This window comes from Neolamprologus brichardi, chromosome 5 (assembly GCF_056152115.1).
Source record: "Neolamprologus brichardi isolate AB-2024 chromosome 5, ASM5615211v1, whole genome shotgun sequence".
NCBI classification, from domain to species: domain Eukaryota; kingdom Metazoa; phylum Chordata; class Actinopteri; order Cichliformes; family Cichlidae; genus Neolamprologus; species Neolamprologus brichardi.
Window position 1 is genome coordinate 29,649,273 of NC_142108.1, and position 14,539 is coordinate 29,663,811.

At 39.2% G+C, this 14,539-nt stretch overlaps 1 protein-coding gene across 5 annotated transcripts in view; it reads right to left on the bottom strand.

Moving 5' to 3' along the window:
- tox2 (TOX high mobility group box family member 2) overlaps positions 1–14,539 on the bottom strand; it is a 92,596-nt gene that overhangs the window by 12,327 nt on the left and 65,730 nt on the right. For 3 of the 5 annotated variants that reach the window (XM_006782758.3, XM_006782759.3, XM_006782760.3), the window contains exon 5: positions 1,215–1,481. The exons of the other annotated variants lie outside the window; for them this stretch is intronic. In XM_006782758.3, the coding sequence (XP_006782821.1) occupies positions 1,215–1,481 (267 nt within the window). The remainder of the gene's footprint in view (positions 1–1,214; positions 1,482–14,539) is intronic. 5 annotated transcript variants of the gene reach the window in all.

The window sequence follows — 14,539 nt, forward strand, 5'->3', positions numbered from 1 at the left end:
GTCTACTAATTCGACTCGGAGTGAATAATCGCATTGCTGATGAATGCTTATAGCGCTGTGCCCAGGTGAAACATGTAAGCTTCATTAAAGCCTTAATTTCTTTTCTGTGTTCAATACCCGGTGTTTGGATATTGCGGCAATGATTCACTGACAGTAACAATTTACACGCACAGACTCTGGTTGACAGCAGTTTTTCTCCCTGCCTTACTTTGTCAAAAATAACATCTGTTATTTGAATGTATCAAACCTTCTCAAATCTTTATTTTGCAGTTGTTCAGCAAGTCATAAATTCTGAATTTTCATGCTAGGGGTGAAAGGAATTTTAAATCGCCTGCTGTATCTGCTCTGGCTTTGATGTGGTCTCAGAATGAATTGGAGAGAGCAAATGGAATTACTTACTGATAGGAGAGATGGTAATCATTTTTATTCACACAGCACAGCAGAGATGTATAGGCTGGGAAATATATATATTTTTTAAACTAAAGGATCCCCTTCTTGTTATACTGTATCACTGTGAGCTGGCAGTTAAATACACAGATGAATCTGAAACACTGTGGCAGATTCAATTATACACTCATTCACATTCCCCTGACAGAAACGAAGCAAATCCACAGAGACATTGGTTGGTGGGCAATTTATAAAAGCAGTTGTACAGATTTACATAAAGCAAATGAATGTAAACAACTATCCTTCTCTTCTTATTTAAATGAATGAGTGATTTAAATGAAGGAGTGGTTGCTTTGGAACCAGACTGTAACTGAGAACACGGTAAAGCAGTGACAAAGTTGGGGAGGACTGGCAACAGATCATGTTGTTGTTGAAAAAAGCGCCAATTAAAACATGTCTCACATCTTCATTCATTATAGAAATTTAAAAAGGCAGCAAACCTAGATTAGAATGACAGCTATTCACTAAAGTAACATGGAAAACAGAATTTCCTTTTGCTATTAGGGCATAGATTTTGAACTTTTTGAAGAGATTAAAAGTAAATATCTCAAAAAGTTTATTTTATCAAAGCATGAAAGGAAAAAAATAGACATAGCTCCAACTCCAGCAATGTTTGAGTTTTCCAGGCAGCCAAATAACCCAAGCTCAAGCATGCCTATTCCTGCATTCCTCTTAAACAGCACTGCGGATTACATGTTAACAACCTGGTACAAGCACTGCCAAGCCTTTATCGCCACTACTACATGCCAGAGAAGCCACACCAGTACCTTCAAATGAGGATCAGTCTCCTCTTCCTGATTGGAGCTTGAAGGTGAGGGTGTGGCCGATTTACTTCCGGGAGGTGAGGGGGAACCATGAGGCACTGCACTCCGGCTGACCTGTGGGTTTAGCTGGGATAGTGCACTCATGGGGTTGGGCAGTATCGGAGGTGAGTTGTTTATCAGGGTGTGGTTACGGGCGGGGTCATAATGAGCGCCATCAGGATGCTGGTGATGGTGTTGTTGTTGGTGGTGGTGCAAAGCCATCTCCTGCATCTGGGGTGAGAGAAGAACACCAGCTTTACTATCTTCTCTATAAAACTCCTGACTGCCAATTAGCCAAATATGCAAATGTTTCGAAGTGGAGATGACATGTTCTAATTGGAGAAATTGTGTTGGATAAAATATAAATGTAATACAATGAACTATGCGCAAAAAGTTGGGATTGCTAGAGGGAGTTGTCTTTTGGAAGAAAAAAGAGGTCTCACGGATGACCTCAGGCTGAGAGGTTTTCTTTCTTCACTGTCTCACAAAACTGCAGCTTTTTAGCCAGATTACTTGATCTGAAATTGACTTCAACACTGAGGTTTGTGGAGGGTCTGAACTGAAAATGAGATGCATAATAAGTGAAATATCTAAACTAAAACTAACCAAAACAACTAAATGCAAGATTAAATCAAAGGGCATGCTTGTTCTCTAAATGCTAACGACTTCTACTGTTAACTACTCGGATACAAAAAACTAAAATGTACTGTCTTTGACATCCCTGACTGATCTGAAGCCTGGAAATTTTTTGGGGTTATTGTTTCCTGACATTTTTGACAGTTAGCAGAACCAGAAAATACTTTGAATACATGATTGCTGGGAGGGAGCCTGATGTTTGATGAGAAAGCAGAAATTAAGCAAAATCTATACTTTAAGAAAGACTGAGAGCTTAAAGCAGCCATAATCCATCCATCCACTGATCAATCCATCCATCCATAATTAAAAATTTTAAATCGATAAATTGATCACAGTTATAAAGCTACAAAGAATGCCAGCAAGCCTGTGAGACTTACAGAGTGTTGAGCATCTTTTGAGCTCCATATTTTTATGCTGTTTAATGTTGTTTACAGCCACAGCAAACAAAATCAGCAACGCTGCTCTAAAATCAGCTGCACACTACCTGTGTCAGACACACACAGGTAGAGACTCCAAATAAGTGTGTGTGTTAGTGATTATATGTCTATAGTATGTTCTGCTACTCAGCTGGCCAAAAACACACAGAGTGCATGTTTTTATTTAATAAGGAGAAAATCAACTTTACAAGTTAGCACCTTTTTTTAACTGCATCCAAGCTTTTTGCATGTAAAAGCCACTCAGTGAACTGTATCCCAAAGCAATTTTGCACTGTTTAACCATTCATCCATACAACACACAGGCTTATCAGTGAAATCAGATTTCAATAGGTCCCTCTATTACAGCTGAAAGTACAATTTATGGTTCCTATTGACGGCTACAGGCCCCTTGGACACAGTAGCCTGTGTAGTATTGAGGTTAAGATTTCCTCATTTACTGCTTCTGAATTTCTTTTTTCTTAGTATTTGAAAAGCCAGATGTCTCAGCACCTGGTCAAGCAATCACTGAGTCAGTGGTATTAATGAACTGAGATGTTATGCTCATTGTGTTGTAAAAAGGAAAAGAAAATGTATTGCCAACACTTCTATAAGCACAAGCAGAAAAAAAAAAACAGTTGTAAACTGCTGGGAATGGCCCAGGAAAATATACTTTAGTGGTTACAGAATCAGGCTCATAAAGTTCTGTTCTTAGTCATCTAATAAGATCTTCAACAGCAACGACATCAAAAGCTTTATTTCAAGATTCATCAGAACAGAACACGAACACAGACCAAAGGATGCTTTTAATGCAGGCATAAATGGGAATGTTTGGGAATTTACAGATCAGAAAGTGATGAACTAGCATTTGTTAGCTCTTTTAAACATTTATGAGTTAAATAATACATTACACATTAGTGCAGTGCTAAAAAGATCAAATTTAAAGGGCTCGAGCATATGAGGTCTTGATAAACACGAGTAGAGGTTCAGAGATGAAGGCTCAGCACTCTAATCATAATTGGTCCCAGTAGATTGGTAGAATAAAAATGCACAACAAAGTAATGTTGTGAGCAGCTCTGGCCTGCTTTGAAAACTCGTAATATTCACACGACATTAGATTCTGTGTTTGCCTCAGCAGCTGCTCACAAAAGCCAGCAGTGAACAAAGACATTCGTTTTGCATTTCAAATAACCAAGCTCAAACCTCCCCCATCCATGACAATCTCCAACTTCCAATCATAATTCAAAACACCATCACTACACTTCTTAAAACATGAGGAAATAGCTCCAGCAAAAATAAGTAGTCGGACAAAAAAAAGGAAGGAGGAAGGAAAATGGAGTAAAAACGAAGGAAACAGAAATCCATTAATTTTCCATTTTCCATGGACTTGCTCTTTAAGGGTCCTCACAAACCAAGAAGCACTGAAAAACCAATTAATCAAACATGAATGGCCTATCATAGCTATAGCAGATGCATTTCCATAGCAACAGCCTCCAGGCAAAATTGTCACCCTTTAATCTGAGTCACACCATGTTTAATGTAAACAAGAAGGAGACACGCAGAGCAGCGGAGTTCACAGGGGGAAGACGCCACAGTGTCGTGAATATTTGGCCAGCCCCACAACAGTAGAGGCAAAAAATAAATAAATAAACAGGATTTACAGACACGCATGCACTGATTACTATGGATAGCAAAGTTAGTTGCAACGTTTCTTCCTTTACTATAGATAAGAACAAGCCAACAAACAAAAAATGCAAAAAACACCAAAACACTGACTCTACTTGCTATTTGTTTATTTAATGGGTATTTATTTATGTTTGCTCTCATATTTCATGAACCTCATTTTCATTAAAGCTGCATGTTCCGTTCGAGCTAATGAAGCAGCAAGTCATCAGGAAGTACAGAAACACAGAAACTATTCCACTCTTTGTGAAGATAATAACACAAGATGTTTTATATAAGGACGAAATTGTCCCATTCCAAAGTATGAAAGACTGACTTATCTTCTTATAGTTACTAAAACCAGATATAACAGATCCTGAACTCATTACTCAAGACACCCCCACTGTGATAATTTAATTGTAATTTCAACATCCTGTTTGAAATTGTCTCAGAGTGCGTTTAGTTTGGCTTTCACCTGTGTGAGACAGAAAGACCAAGAAGTTATCTCATAGCGCCATCAAGCCAGAGCTAAATAAAGCTAGTGGCAGACGGCTGTATAAATATTATGAAAGAATCTGACAAAGGTTGCTGGTTGCCATAGGTACTGTATGCTAATTCTTATTGGTATCATCCAAGAGGCTAGAAAGAGGTGGGAGTGCACAGTGAGTAACACGATTTAGTTGGTCAGTGCTCTTTGCAGTTAGCATGTAACACATACTGACTGACTCCATGGAGTCTTGACATGAAGAGCACTGGCTTTATAATCTGTGACACAACATAAAAATCCTGTTATCATTTTGAGTGAGTAAATCTGATAACTCATCTAAAATTTTGAATTTTTTTTTAATACTTTTACAGTGTTGGATTCCTGCTCTCTGCTGGGTGTTGCTGTATCTGTGCCTAACCTTCAGAAATGTAGCTGTTTTCTGTGCAACACCAAGGAAATACGCCGCGGTAAAGCTAAAAAGAGAAAACACGAGAAAAAGTACAGAAACTATAGGAGAAAAAAGCCACACGACCTAAGTAGTAAAATCAAAGTTAGCAAGGTTAGCGAGGGGACAGTTAGGTATTACTTTTTGGTGATGAGCAGCCAGGCAGACCTAAACTGTGATGTAAAGCCAGGAAACTCTGTGTGAACGTGTTCCTCTGCCATCGTTACGCCTGTCGTGTTTGTATTCACATCTTGTACATCATAGTCAAATGGGAGTCAAATAACAAAGGCTTTCCAATTATGTGTAGCACATTGTGTGCGAGATGGAATATCACAAAGCCATTGTTCCCCTGCTCCTGCTGACCTTACCTTTGAAATGGTTTCACGGCTGCTCCAATTGCCTGCACCATTTGATTTAGCTAAGGGGATTTGACCACCAGCACAGAGATGAGAGAAGGGGAGAAGAGAGTCCTATACACAGCTACAAGGAGAAAGAGGAGAGATGCGCACCAGAGGCGAGTAAAACAGCTAACCTTGCTCTGTCCTTTTGATGATTATACCAGAGTGGCATCTGTTTCATCATTTAAATAAGCTTGTTGATTGCTATGCAGGCTTTATTACTGTAGCATCATAATAAACCCATCTGTGGATGCTATAGGATCAATAAATTGTCACGGTTTAACTTGTTAGCGCCATCTAAAATAAATCTGTCAGTTTTTAATTAAGTACTTTGTGTAGAGCTGGAGTCAATTCACTTTTAGTTGACTAGCTTCAAATTGTAAATGAAAACCAAAAGTTAATTAAACGATGGGGCATTTTGTTTTCTCAATGCTACACGATATCTGTCCAATTTAGGTTTCGAATTCGTTCTCACTCCCGCCCCGCCCCGTTTCGATATTCACTGATCGATGCCCGTGCGAGTCCCGAGACTTGTCTTTCCTCACTCCCTGCTTGACTGGAGCCATCTTGTTTAGAGTGATGGCTCACTCGCACAGGTTCACGGCTGCTATTGTAAAATCAGCCAGCGTTTAATTGAAACAAATGACTATAATAATAGAACATTATCCCTGCAGGCACCCAGCCATGACAGCTTTAATTAGAGGCGCGTTCAAGACTGATCCTTCAAAAGCACAGCCGCCGCGCAACAAGGTGGTAAACACGCCTTTAGGTGGGGGAGCCAACCCTGGGTCTCTCAGCCCTCAAAGCTACTTCTCATTCACCCCGAGGGCAAAGCGCTAACAACTCTGTTCCTCAAAGAGCCGTCGAGCCTCCCGCCCCTCCCACCTCCTCCTCACTCCATCCCTCTGTCTCTCTCCCTTCATCCATGTCTTTGGTTTATCAAGCTTATATATACCCAAGAGGGTCATTTACACAAGCTGAGAAGAAGAGAGTGGATTCATGAATCATACTCTACTTAACTATAAAGGCAGAGGCAAAATGCTGTATCTGCCGTCTTGTGACATCAGACAGATGCTAAGCACAGAGACATGACGGGCAACAGATGCCAGGATGTTTTAGAAGGGGAATCAGTGTTGTTGTAAGAAATTGTTTTGAAAGTTGTCAAGACTACGTTTTATTATCTATATTACGCCATAAGGCAACGTGGCTTTGATTTAACGTAATGTGTGATGCCCTGTTTCAGGTACAGTACCAGCCAACTGTATTTACTAACACACTATTAAAACCTCGTTTTATTTATTAGCTTGGCAACGGCACCGTGTTGCTAAAACAAGACACTTTAAGGTCACTTTCAATCGTTCCAATTACAGGCTAGTCAAAAGGAAAAATATCAAACACTTGCTCTTGCACCTCCCGTGCTGAACTGTGATCCTCTAATTAATCTGGCAGAAAAACAGCAATACCTCACAAACCAGCAGTATAAGGGAATAATTACGAGTTTTAGCACGTACTTTATGAGAGAGAAAAAGCAGTTTACTCAAAGAATGCCTAAAGTAGCCGCAGTGTTGAAATGGAATTTGCCACTATAAACCCCAAAGCCAAAAACAGTCTATACCAACACATAAAATGCAGGAAGGACTTTTAAACGCACAAAAATGTGAATTAAAGTAATAAAAAAGTAAACAAGGATATTAATAATAATGATGTAATTAAAGTTCACCTTGAAGCATTTTCACTAGACTGTTGCTTTGAAAAGTACAGTACCACCGTGAACATCTCTCAGGGTGAATCAGTAGCAGCAAAAAGGCAGTGGTTGATTTGCAGATAGTAATGTCATGATGTCCCCCTCGGCACCAGCCTCCATGTTCCTCATTACTGCTAATGTTAGAACCTCCTTTGCTTCTTTCTCTCCTCTTTTTCTCTCTGCCTCTTTCCTCCCCTCCAGTTCTCTTTCTAGTTCCTTATGTTTTTTTTTTTCTTTAAATATTCTGTCTCTCTTGTTCTTTCTCACAGTCCCTTTTTCTCCTTTCCTTGCTCTCTCTCAGCCCGGGCGTGTCTCTGAGCTCACCTCACAAAGCGCGGCGTCAGAGAATCAGAGCCTTGCCTGACATGACATGCAGGAGACGGTTGTGAGGAGCGGTAGGGACACACACTCTTGACAGCAGAAGGCAAGGCTCCTCTGCTCCCACTAATGAGACTCCTGACTGCCGTGTCAAATGCACTTTGTGTGCATGTGTGTGGGTGCGCCCATACTTGCACAACAAAAAAATTCAGCATGCAGAAATAATGAACACAGAAACAACAAAAAAACATGCAATTTTTAAAGAAAAATATTGTGCTGTGTGCATCATGCACGTCTAGGTCAGGCCAAGGTTATAGATGTGTGCAAAATCCTCTTGCCCAGAGACTTTCACACATGTCTGATCTTCACCTCATGCTCAAGTTTTAAACATTATGGCAACAGATTACAAAACTTCTATTTTTATAGTGATTGCACAATAGGAGGAAGGTGTTTCTTGCTTAAGAACAGCTCAGAATACATGTCTGGTATTAGAAAGGAAGGCAAACACAAGAGCAACTAGCTTGCTACAGCACTGTAATCACTGTGAATGAAGCCACACTTATAGACATTAACAGAAAGAGTGGCAGTATTGCGTCGAACTAGTGGCCGGTGACACAGCAGAGGAGGCGTCCGAGCATGAGATGACATGGGATAGTTCTCCACTGCCGCCACAGCTGAATATTCCTGGTGGTGAAAGCAGAATGGGCTGATGGATTGTTGAGATAGGGCATAGTGCAATATGGGCATGATTTCATGGCATGATAAATCTCAGCAGGGGCGCGTGGCTAAGTGTAATATGAAATCCCTTATCTTTGGATCTGCTTCATAACACTAGATATGTGCTGCAGCTGAATCTGCGTTCGTTTCTGTAGCTTCTGTTCTTTGCTTGAACGCTGTGGTTTATCAAATCTATAAGAGCAGGACAATGACAACAACATGTGTGCGATAACACATATTTCACTCTGATGTTTTTGAAATATGATGTGATGAATTATCTAAATTGAAAATTGCCACTGCAACGATCTTCTTCTGTTACCTGCGATCAGGGTGATAAGTATTATTAGAACGGGTTTTACATGGCACTTAACAGAAGCTGGCCTGTGTTCGTGCAAAAACAAGTTTAAATTACATATGCAATATAAACGAAATGCAATTTGTCCCACATAGCTGATCTTTTTAAAGTCCAGTGACTGTGTTATTTGACGCCATCCCTTTAGAAGTTTTGATTAAAAAGACAGAAATTAAGTCAAATCTTATCCTCCTCTTCGCTTAATCTGGCAGGTTAATTGACATTATCGAGGTAGAGAAAAAAGATGAGCTGCCATTCTGGGCTGCAACAAAAATCCCTCTAAAACGGTGAAATTGGAAAATAACCTATATTTCTTTTAGGATATTTCTTAATATACAACTACAGTTTCATATCACATTGCCAGAGAAATAAGGCACTTTCTCCCAAGAGATGAGAAAAGAATTGAATTTTTCCTTATCGGTCATCTATTTTTCCACAGAATGCTATTACTTGCTGCCTGCCGTTGCTAAGCAACAGGAAATATTAATAGGACCTTTTATTAGCTAGGCTTTACCCGTGGAGTACTAAAATGAGGAAGTGGAAAACATGAATGTGTTACATAAATCTTTGAACCTTTCAGGGTTTGCACAAGTCTCTGTTTGTCCAGTGATTTATGGCTGTGATGGTTCATTTATGGGAGAGGGAGGTGTGAAATGCCAAAATGGAACATTAGCCTAAGGGACAATTTGAAAATAAATAATCACAAAAAAAGGGGGGGGAGAAAGCAGTTGAAAGAACAGCCCTCCCTTTTCCTGTAGACTTCAAGAGGCCATCAAACAAGCAAGTGATTTTTTGTTCCACTCGTGGCATTGATCATTCAAAATCATCTGTGCCTGAATCAACATTGGAATAACTAATACAAGTCCCATTCTATCACTGAGCTTGTTGAACTGTGGTGAAAAGCGACAGACGTTCCATCATTTTCCGCAGACGCTCTAATCCCTTTAAAAAATGACTTAAAATGAAGGTCTTTCAAAGGAGAAATAGGTTTTCTTCATCTGAATAAAAAGTATAGAATCAAGCAAAGCCCCAGAGAGCCGAAAGTCTTTAAAGGCAAGTCAGAAAAAAAAAACACACGAGACAATTTTAAAGTCCATATGGAAAAAGTGTAAACACATTTAACTATAATCTTTCTCAGAAAGCTGGTTGATATAGTTTTTATTCTTTAAACTTAAAATGCGGACCGTGATTTTCTCTATAAATGCATCGCCATATCTCTAATCCACTTTTTTTTCTGTTTCATGTTTATACAAAAACCAGCAGGTGTACAGTATGCGATAATACGTTTGCTGAGACCCTCCATCAGAGAGAGAAAACATTAAAACACACCTCTGCTCTCTTATCATTAATTCATCCCAGCTTGTCTGTGACAAGTTCAGTTGACATTGCAGCTCATATTTCTTTCACGCAGGCTTGGAGCGCGAGCACCTGCCAGGAGCACTTAATACCTCGTGAGAAAAAAAGAAAGAAAGAAAAAGAGCAAGCTTCCAACCAACTTAACGTGACAATCAAGATGGGATTAATACTTGATAATTAACCTCAACAAATGAAGATAAAGAGCTTGCGAGGAAAATCTTACATTGAAATGTTGTAACAAAAGAAATTAGAGGATGGAATTTGAATATGAATGCAGCAGGCAGATTTTTAGAGCGCCACAACCCTCATTACAAACAAACTGACCCTCATTCAAGCAGATTCGCATCGTGTATTCTGAGAAAAGAAAAAAAAGGGGGGGGAGATAATACCTGGATGTTTGATGAAACTAAGGCTGCTCGTGCATATAGATCTCTCAGCTAATACTTAGCTGTTATGCATAACATCTCCTGGCTGATTATACATTCATCATCTGTTACATATTCAAAACATCACACTTGAGCCAGTTTGATGACGGCTAATACTGCATGCACAATTGAGGAACATGGAAAAAAAGGATAATTTATTCCAGTTGCTGGCAACTGGGGACCATTATAAATATATCATAATTGAATATGAAGCTGTCCTGTTTAAACATATTGCAGATACAGTGGTGACAGCACAGGCAAAAGGTGGATATAAAATATATGTATAGTTTAGTGTAAAGAGAGATGTAACAGAAAACAATGAGGCCAGAAATCAGCAGCAACAGAGATGTGTATCATTCTGGGCTGTATTGATAGGATCAATGCAACCTGAGCAAGGCTATTAAATGTCTAATGTGTTTTGGAACTTGTAGATGCTATGACAGTGGGGGCATTAACAGAGAGAGCAGCAGAGACGGGGAGAGAGGGGAGAGAGAACGAGGGAAAGTGGTGAGGTGGGGGGCTGGGAGGTAATGGGGGGGGCTGCCAAGTGCATCAAAACATCGAGAAAAGAGCTCTTTGAAAGATATCAGGTTTGACCAGGAGGAGCTTCAGACACAATAACCATCATCCAAAAGAGAAAGGAAAGAAAAAAATCTGAATTGAAAATGGCCTCCCTACAAAATCAGGAAAGTGCAATCAGTTTTGCTTTAGAGGGTTTTGAGAGGCAGCAAAGTGGAGCAAATGAAAAAATAAACCCCTATTACTTTTATCAAATTAATACAGAGATTAGAAGTGAGTGATCAATCAACTAAATGCTGTCTGCATAGGCAAACTCTAAGGTTATGAGCACACTAACATATTCTTTGTATTTGCAGTCTTTAAACCTCTGGAGATGGAAAAACTCTGAACTGACAAAGATTTAAGTTCCTCTAATGACCACTTAACTGCATTTAAAACCATGTTTACAGCCTGTTAAATTAAAAAAAAAGAAAGAAAGTTGCTTTATACCTTATTTCTTTGGATACTGACATAGATCAAAAGTCGTGGTGTGTCCGCCCTGATTGACAGCTAGCTTTGAACACTGCCCATACAGCCCATCCAAGAATCTGTGCTCATGTTTTAATGTTTGCACACAGACCACCTAGCTCTGGTCTGCATGCTAGAGCTAGCTTAATAACTACCTTGCTAATGTTAGCTGATAGCTCAGTACTCACTGGTCTCATCCATTTATGGTCAGTTCTGGGCCCCGAAACGCAACACGCTTCCTCTAAATCAACTATTTTGTCATGTTTTGCTATTTACTAAAGACTACAGTGCCCAGCTGTTTCATAAATGTACTTTCCGCATAAATTAAGCTTGACGTTTGTTACATATTTTCAAAGATTTACATCTTTAACAGGAGGAAAGAAAAATGAATTCCCAAAAGCACCAAGCGTTAGATAAACACACCCTTAATTTGTGTATTTTAATGCAATTTATTGTCAATAAAGAAAATGCAATAAACCTTCAGTCTTGTTCTGTATTATTCATGCTTTGGCATATGTGCAATCAATCATTTTTTTTAAAAAAAATTTAAGATCCACGGCCACAGTTAAATCTGCCTGATTTAAACCCTCTTTAGCCCCGCAGTTCACCCTTTCACAACAAACAAAACACACCCTCTCTGTTCTCTTCAACAGCTATGATCATCTGTTGCTGCGATGCTGCTTGAGTCTAAATCCTTTTTGTTATATAATTGCCCTATTTATTTCATGTTTATATTGTTGCACCTGCATTGGAGTACTTTCAAATGTCCTCATACTTGAATCACACAGGCACAAATTTAAAAACCAGAGGCTCTCAGCCTTTTGTTGAGACAGAATAACCCCATTTCACTCAACTGAATTATCTTTAAAATATCTAATAATGAAATCCAGGAGGTACAAAAACTGGACGTATACGCTCATTTTGAATAAGAGTTACTTTTTTCTTCTAGCGTTCCTCCCCACAATGCCCTGCTCTCTCTTTCTCCCTCTCTCCATCTCTCTCTCTCTCACTCTATCCTCACCCCTCCTTTCTTCATTCAACTCTATTGCACTCTTTTCATTGCCCAGCTCACGTATTGAATCTGCCTGATGAAAACAGATCTCACTGCAGCACCACAATAGAATGGCTGATGCAGGAAAGATGAACCCTAATGGATTTTTTTTTTCAATGTGCTCAAGATTGAATATAAGGCCTGACCTCCAGATGTAGTGGATCCATTTCAACAGCAGATATATTGTTTATAGTAAAGACACAAAAACGCACAGACACACTCGGACACACACACGTTGTTCAATGCGAGCAGACAAACAGCTGCACTGTACATTGTGTTTTTTAGCTACCAAAAATAGATTAAAATTCGAATGAACCTGTATTATTTATCTACCCATGTCAAGTGAGATATTCATAATGATAGCAACTCATGTTTGAACTGCAGAGTTTGCTTAATTACTCTGCTCAACAGACTGTGTCAAGGTGAGGCACCAATTTAATAGACACTCCGTTCTCAGCACAAATGAACCTCTGCTACGGTTTGGTAGTTTTGCCAGCCAGACTATTTGATTAAAAAAACTCAGAGTTCACTTTATATGCTGCTTTTTTGAAGCGAAGTTGAAGCAGAGCTCTGAAAAGATCCCCAAATGTATTCAAGAGCTCTTTTATAAAAAGTCAGAAGTAGCAAGATTTGGGAGTTTACTTGCAAAATGCAAAAGATCACAGATCATTTTAGCTGTGGTGTAATGTCTCTTAACCTGTTTCCAGATTAGTGTGCCTATGTGTTAAAGCACACAAAATTTGAATTAAATTCATGGAACATAGAACATTTACAAAATGTGCTGAAAATAATTGTCATCTCTGTTTTCACAACCAAAAGCATCATTTTATCTACCAGTGCTATCAGATTCCCTAGCGGTTACCAGGAGCTGCATTACATGTGCTTTAAACACAAGTTCATCATGTGTGAGTTGAACATTTAAAATCTCATGCATTTTTATCACCCAGCCTGCTGTATTCAATCTATTAAAACCACAGAGTGTGGCCCTCTGTAGCAGTAACAAATATCCTGACTGCAGAGGGAAAGACTGGCCAATCAACCAATGTCTCCGCAGTAAAGGTCATGACCAAAATGTGAAATGAATATGAAGATAAATGACATATGAATCCAATACCTTGTGGGAGTATTCCAGCATTAAAGTATATATAATGCAAAGACTGTTTAGATCTTTACTGGGAAATATTTTGATTGCTGCTTGTCTTCTGTTTATCACAAACGTTACACAATATGCCCGACCTTGATATCCATATGTATAACATATATCTTTATTGTGTAGAATAACTAAAAGATACTGAGACACGGCCAGAGACAAAACACACCGCTGATGTTTGTACTTGACGATACCGTGAAAGAACGAGAAGAAAACATCTCCTTTTCTAGAACAGCACAGCTGGATGCGTTACTATTTCTGCATTGTTTTATAATACAAGTCAGTATCAATAAAGCTATGAATGTTTAAAGTTACTGGCTTTCCAGTCATCGTCTGTCACACAAAAAAATCATACGTTAACACTAGGGCTGGGCGATATGACCTAAAATTCATATCTCGATATTTTTTAGCTGGATGGCGATATAAGATATATATCTCGATATTTTTTTAAAGCCGTAAGTTAAGAACAAAAAGAGAGTTCTTAGTCACACTGTGTCCCAGATGTCACACAGGCATTTTTATTTACATACAGCATAATTTACATGAAGAAATTACTCAAAAATAAATTATGAGCATTTATTAAATAATCATGCTCCATAAATAAAAGAAAACAATGTTGTTTTTGTGCATAACAAAAAGCTCATAATTGTGCAGTCAAAATGTAAACTAACAGACGCTGAGCATAATAACAAAGACAGATTTCCCAGCTGCTCTGTTCCCAACTTCTACTGTGTGACTAACAGCCTTGAGTTTGAAATCCTCTTTATGGCCCTTATACACACACAATACGGTAATATTACGCTGAAGCACAGTACGTATCACTCCGCGAGGCTCCAGACTACGGTAGCCGTAATGCTCCGACAATCCATCAAGCGCTGCAGCTCCGTAGCTTACCAAAGTCGTACTAAAACATTTTTTGACAGATTGCTGAGCGCCGTGTACCACCTAAAATAGGTTCGCGGTCAGTAAGCACAACCAGAATTCATACATAAGGCGCGCTGTCAACTTTTGAGAAAATGAAGGGATTTTAGGCCGAGCAGCCCCTGTGGGCTGTCGTTAGCATGGTTAGCTCGTTAGCGCGGTTAGCTCGCTAACAAGTTGACGCCGTC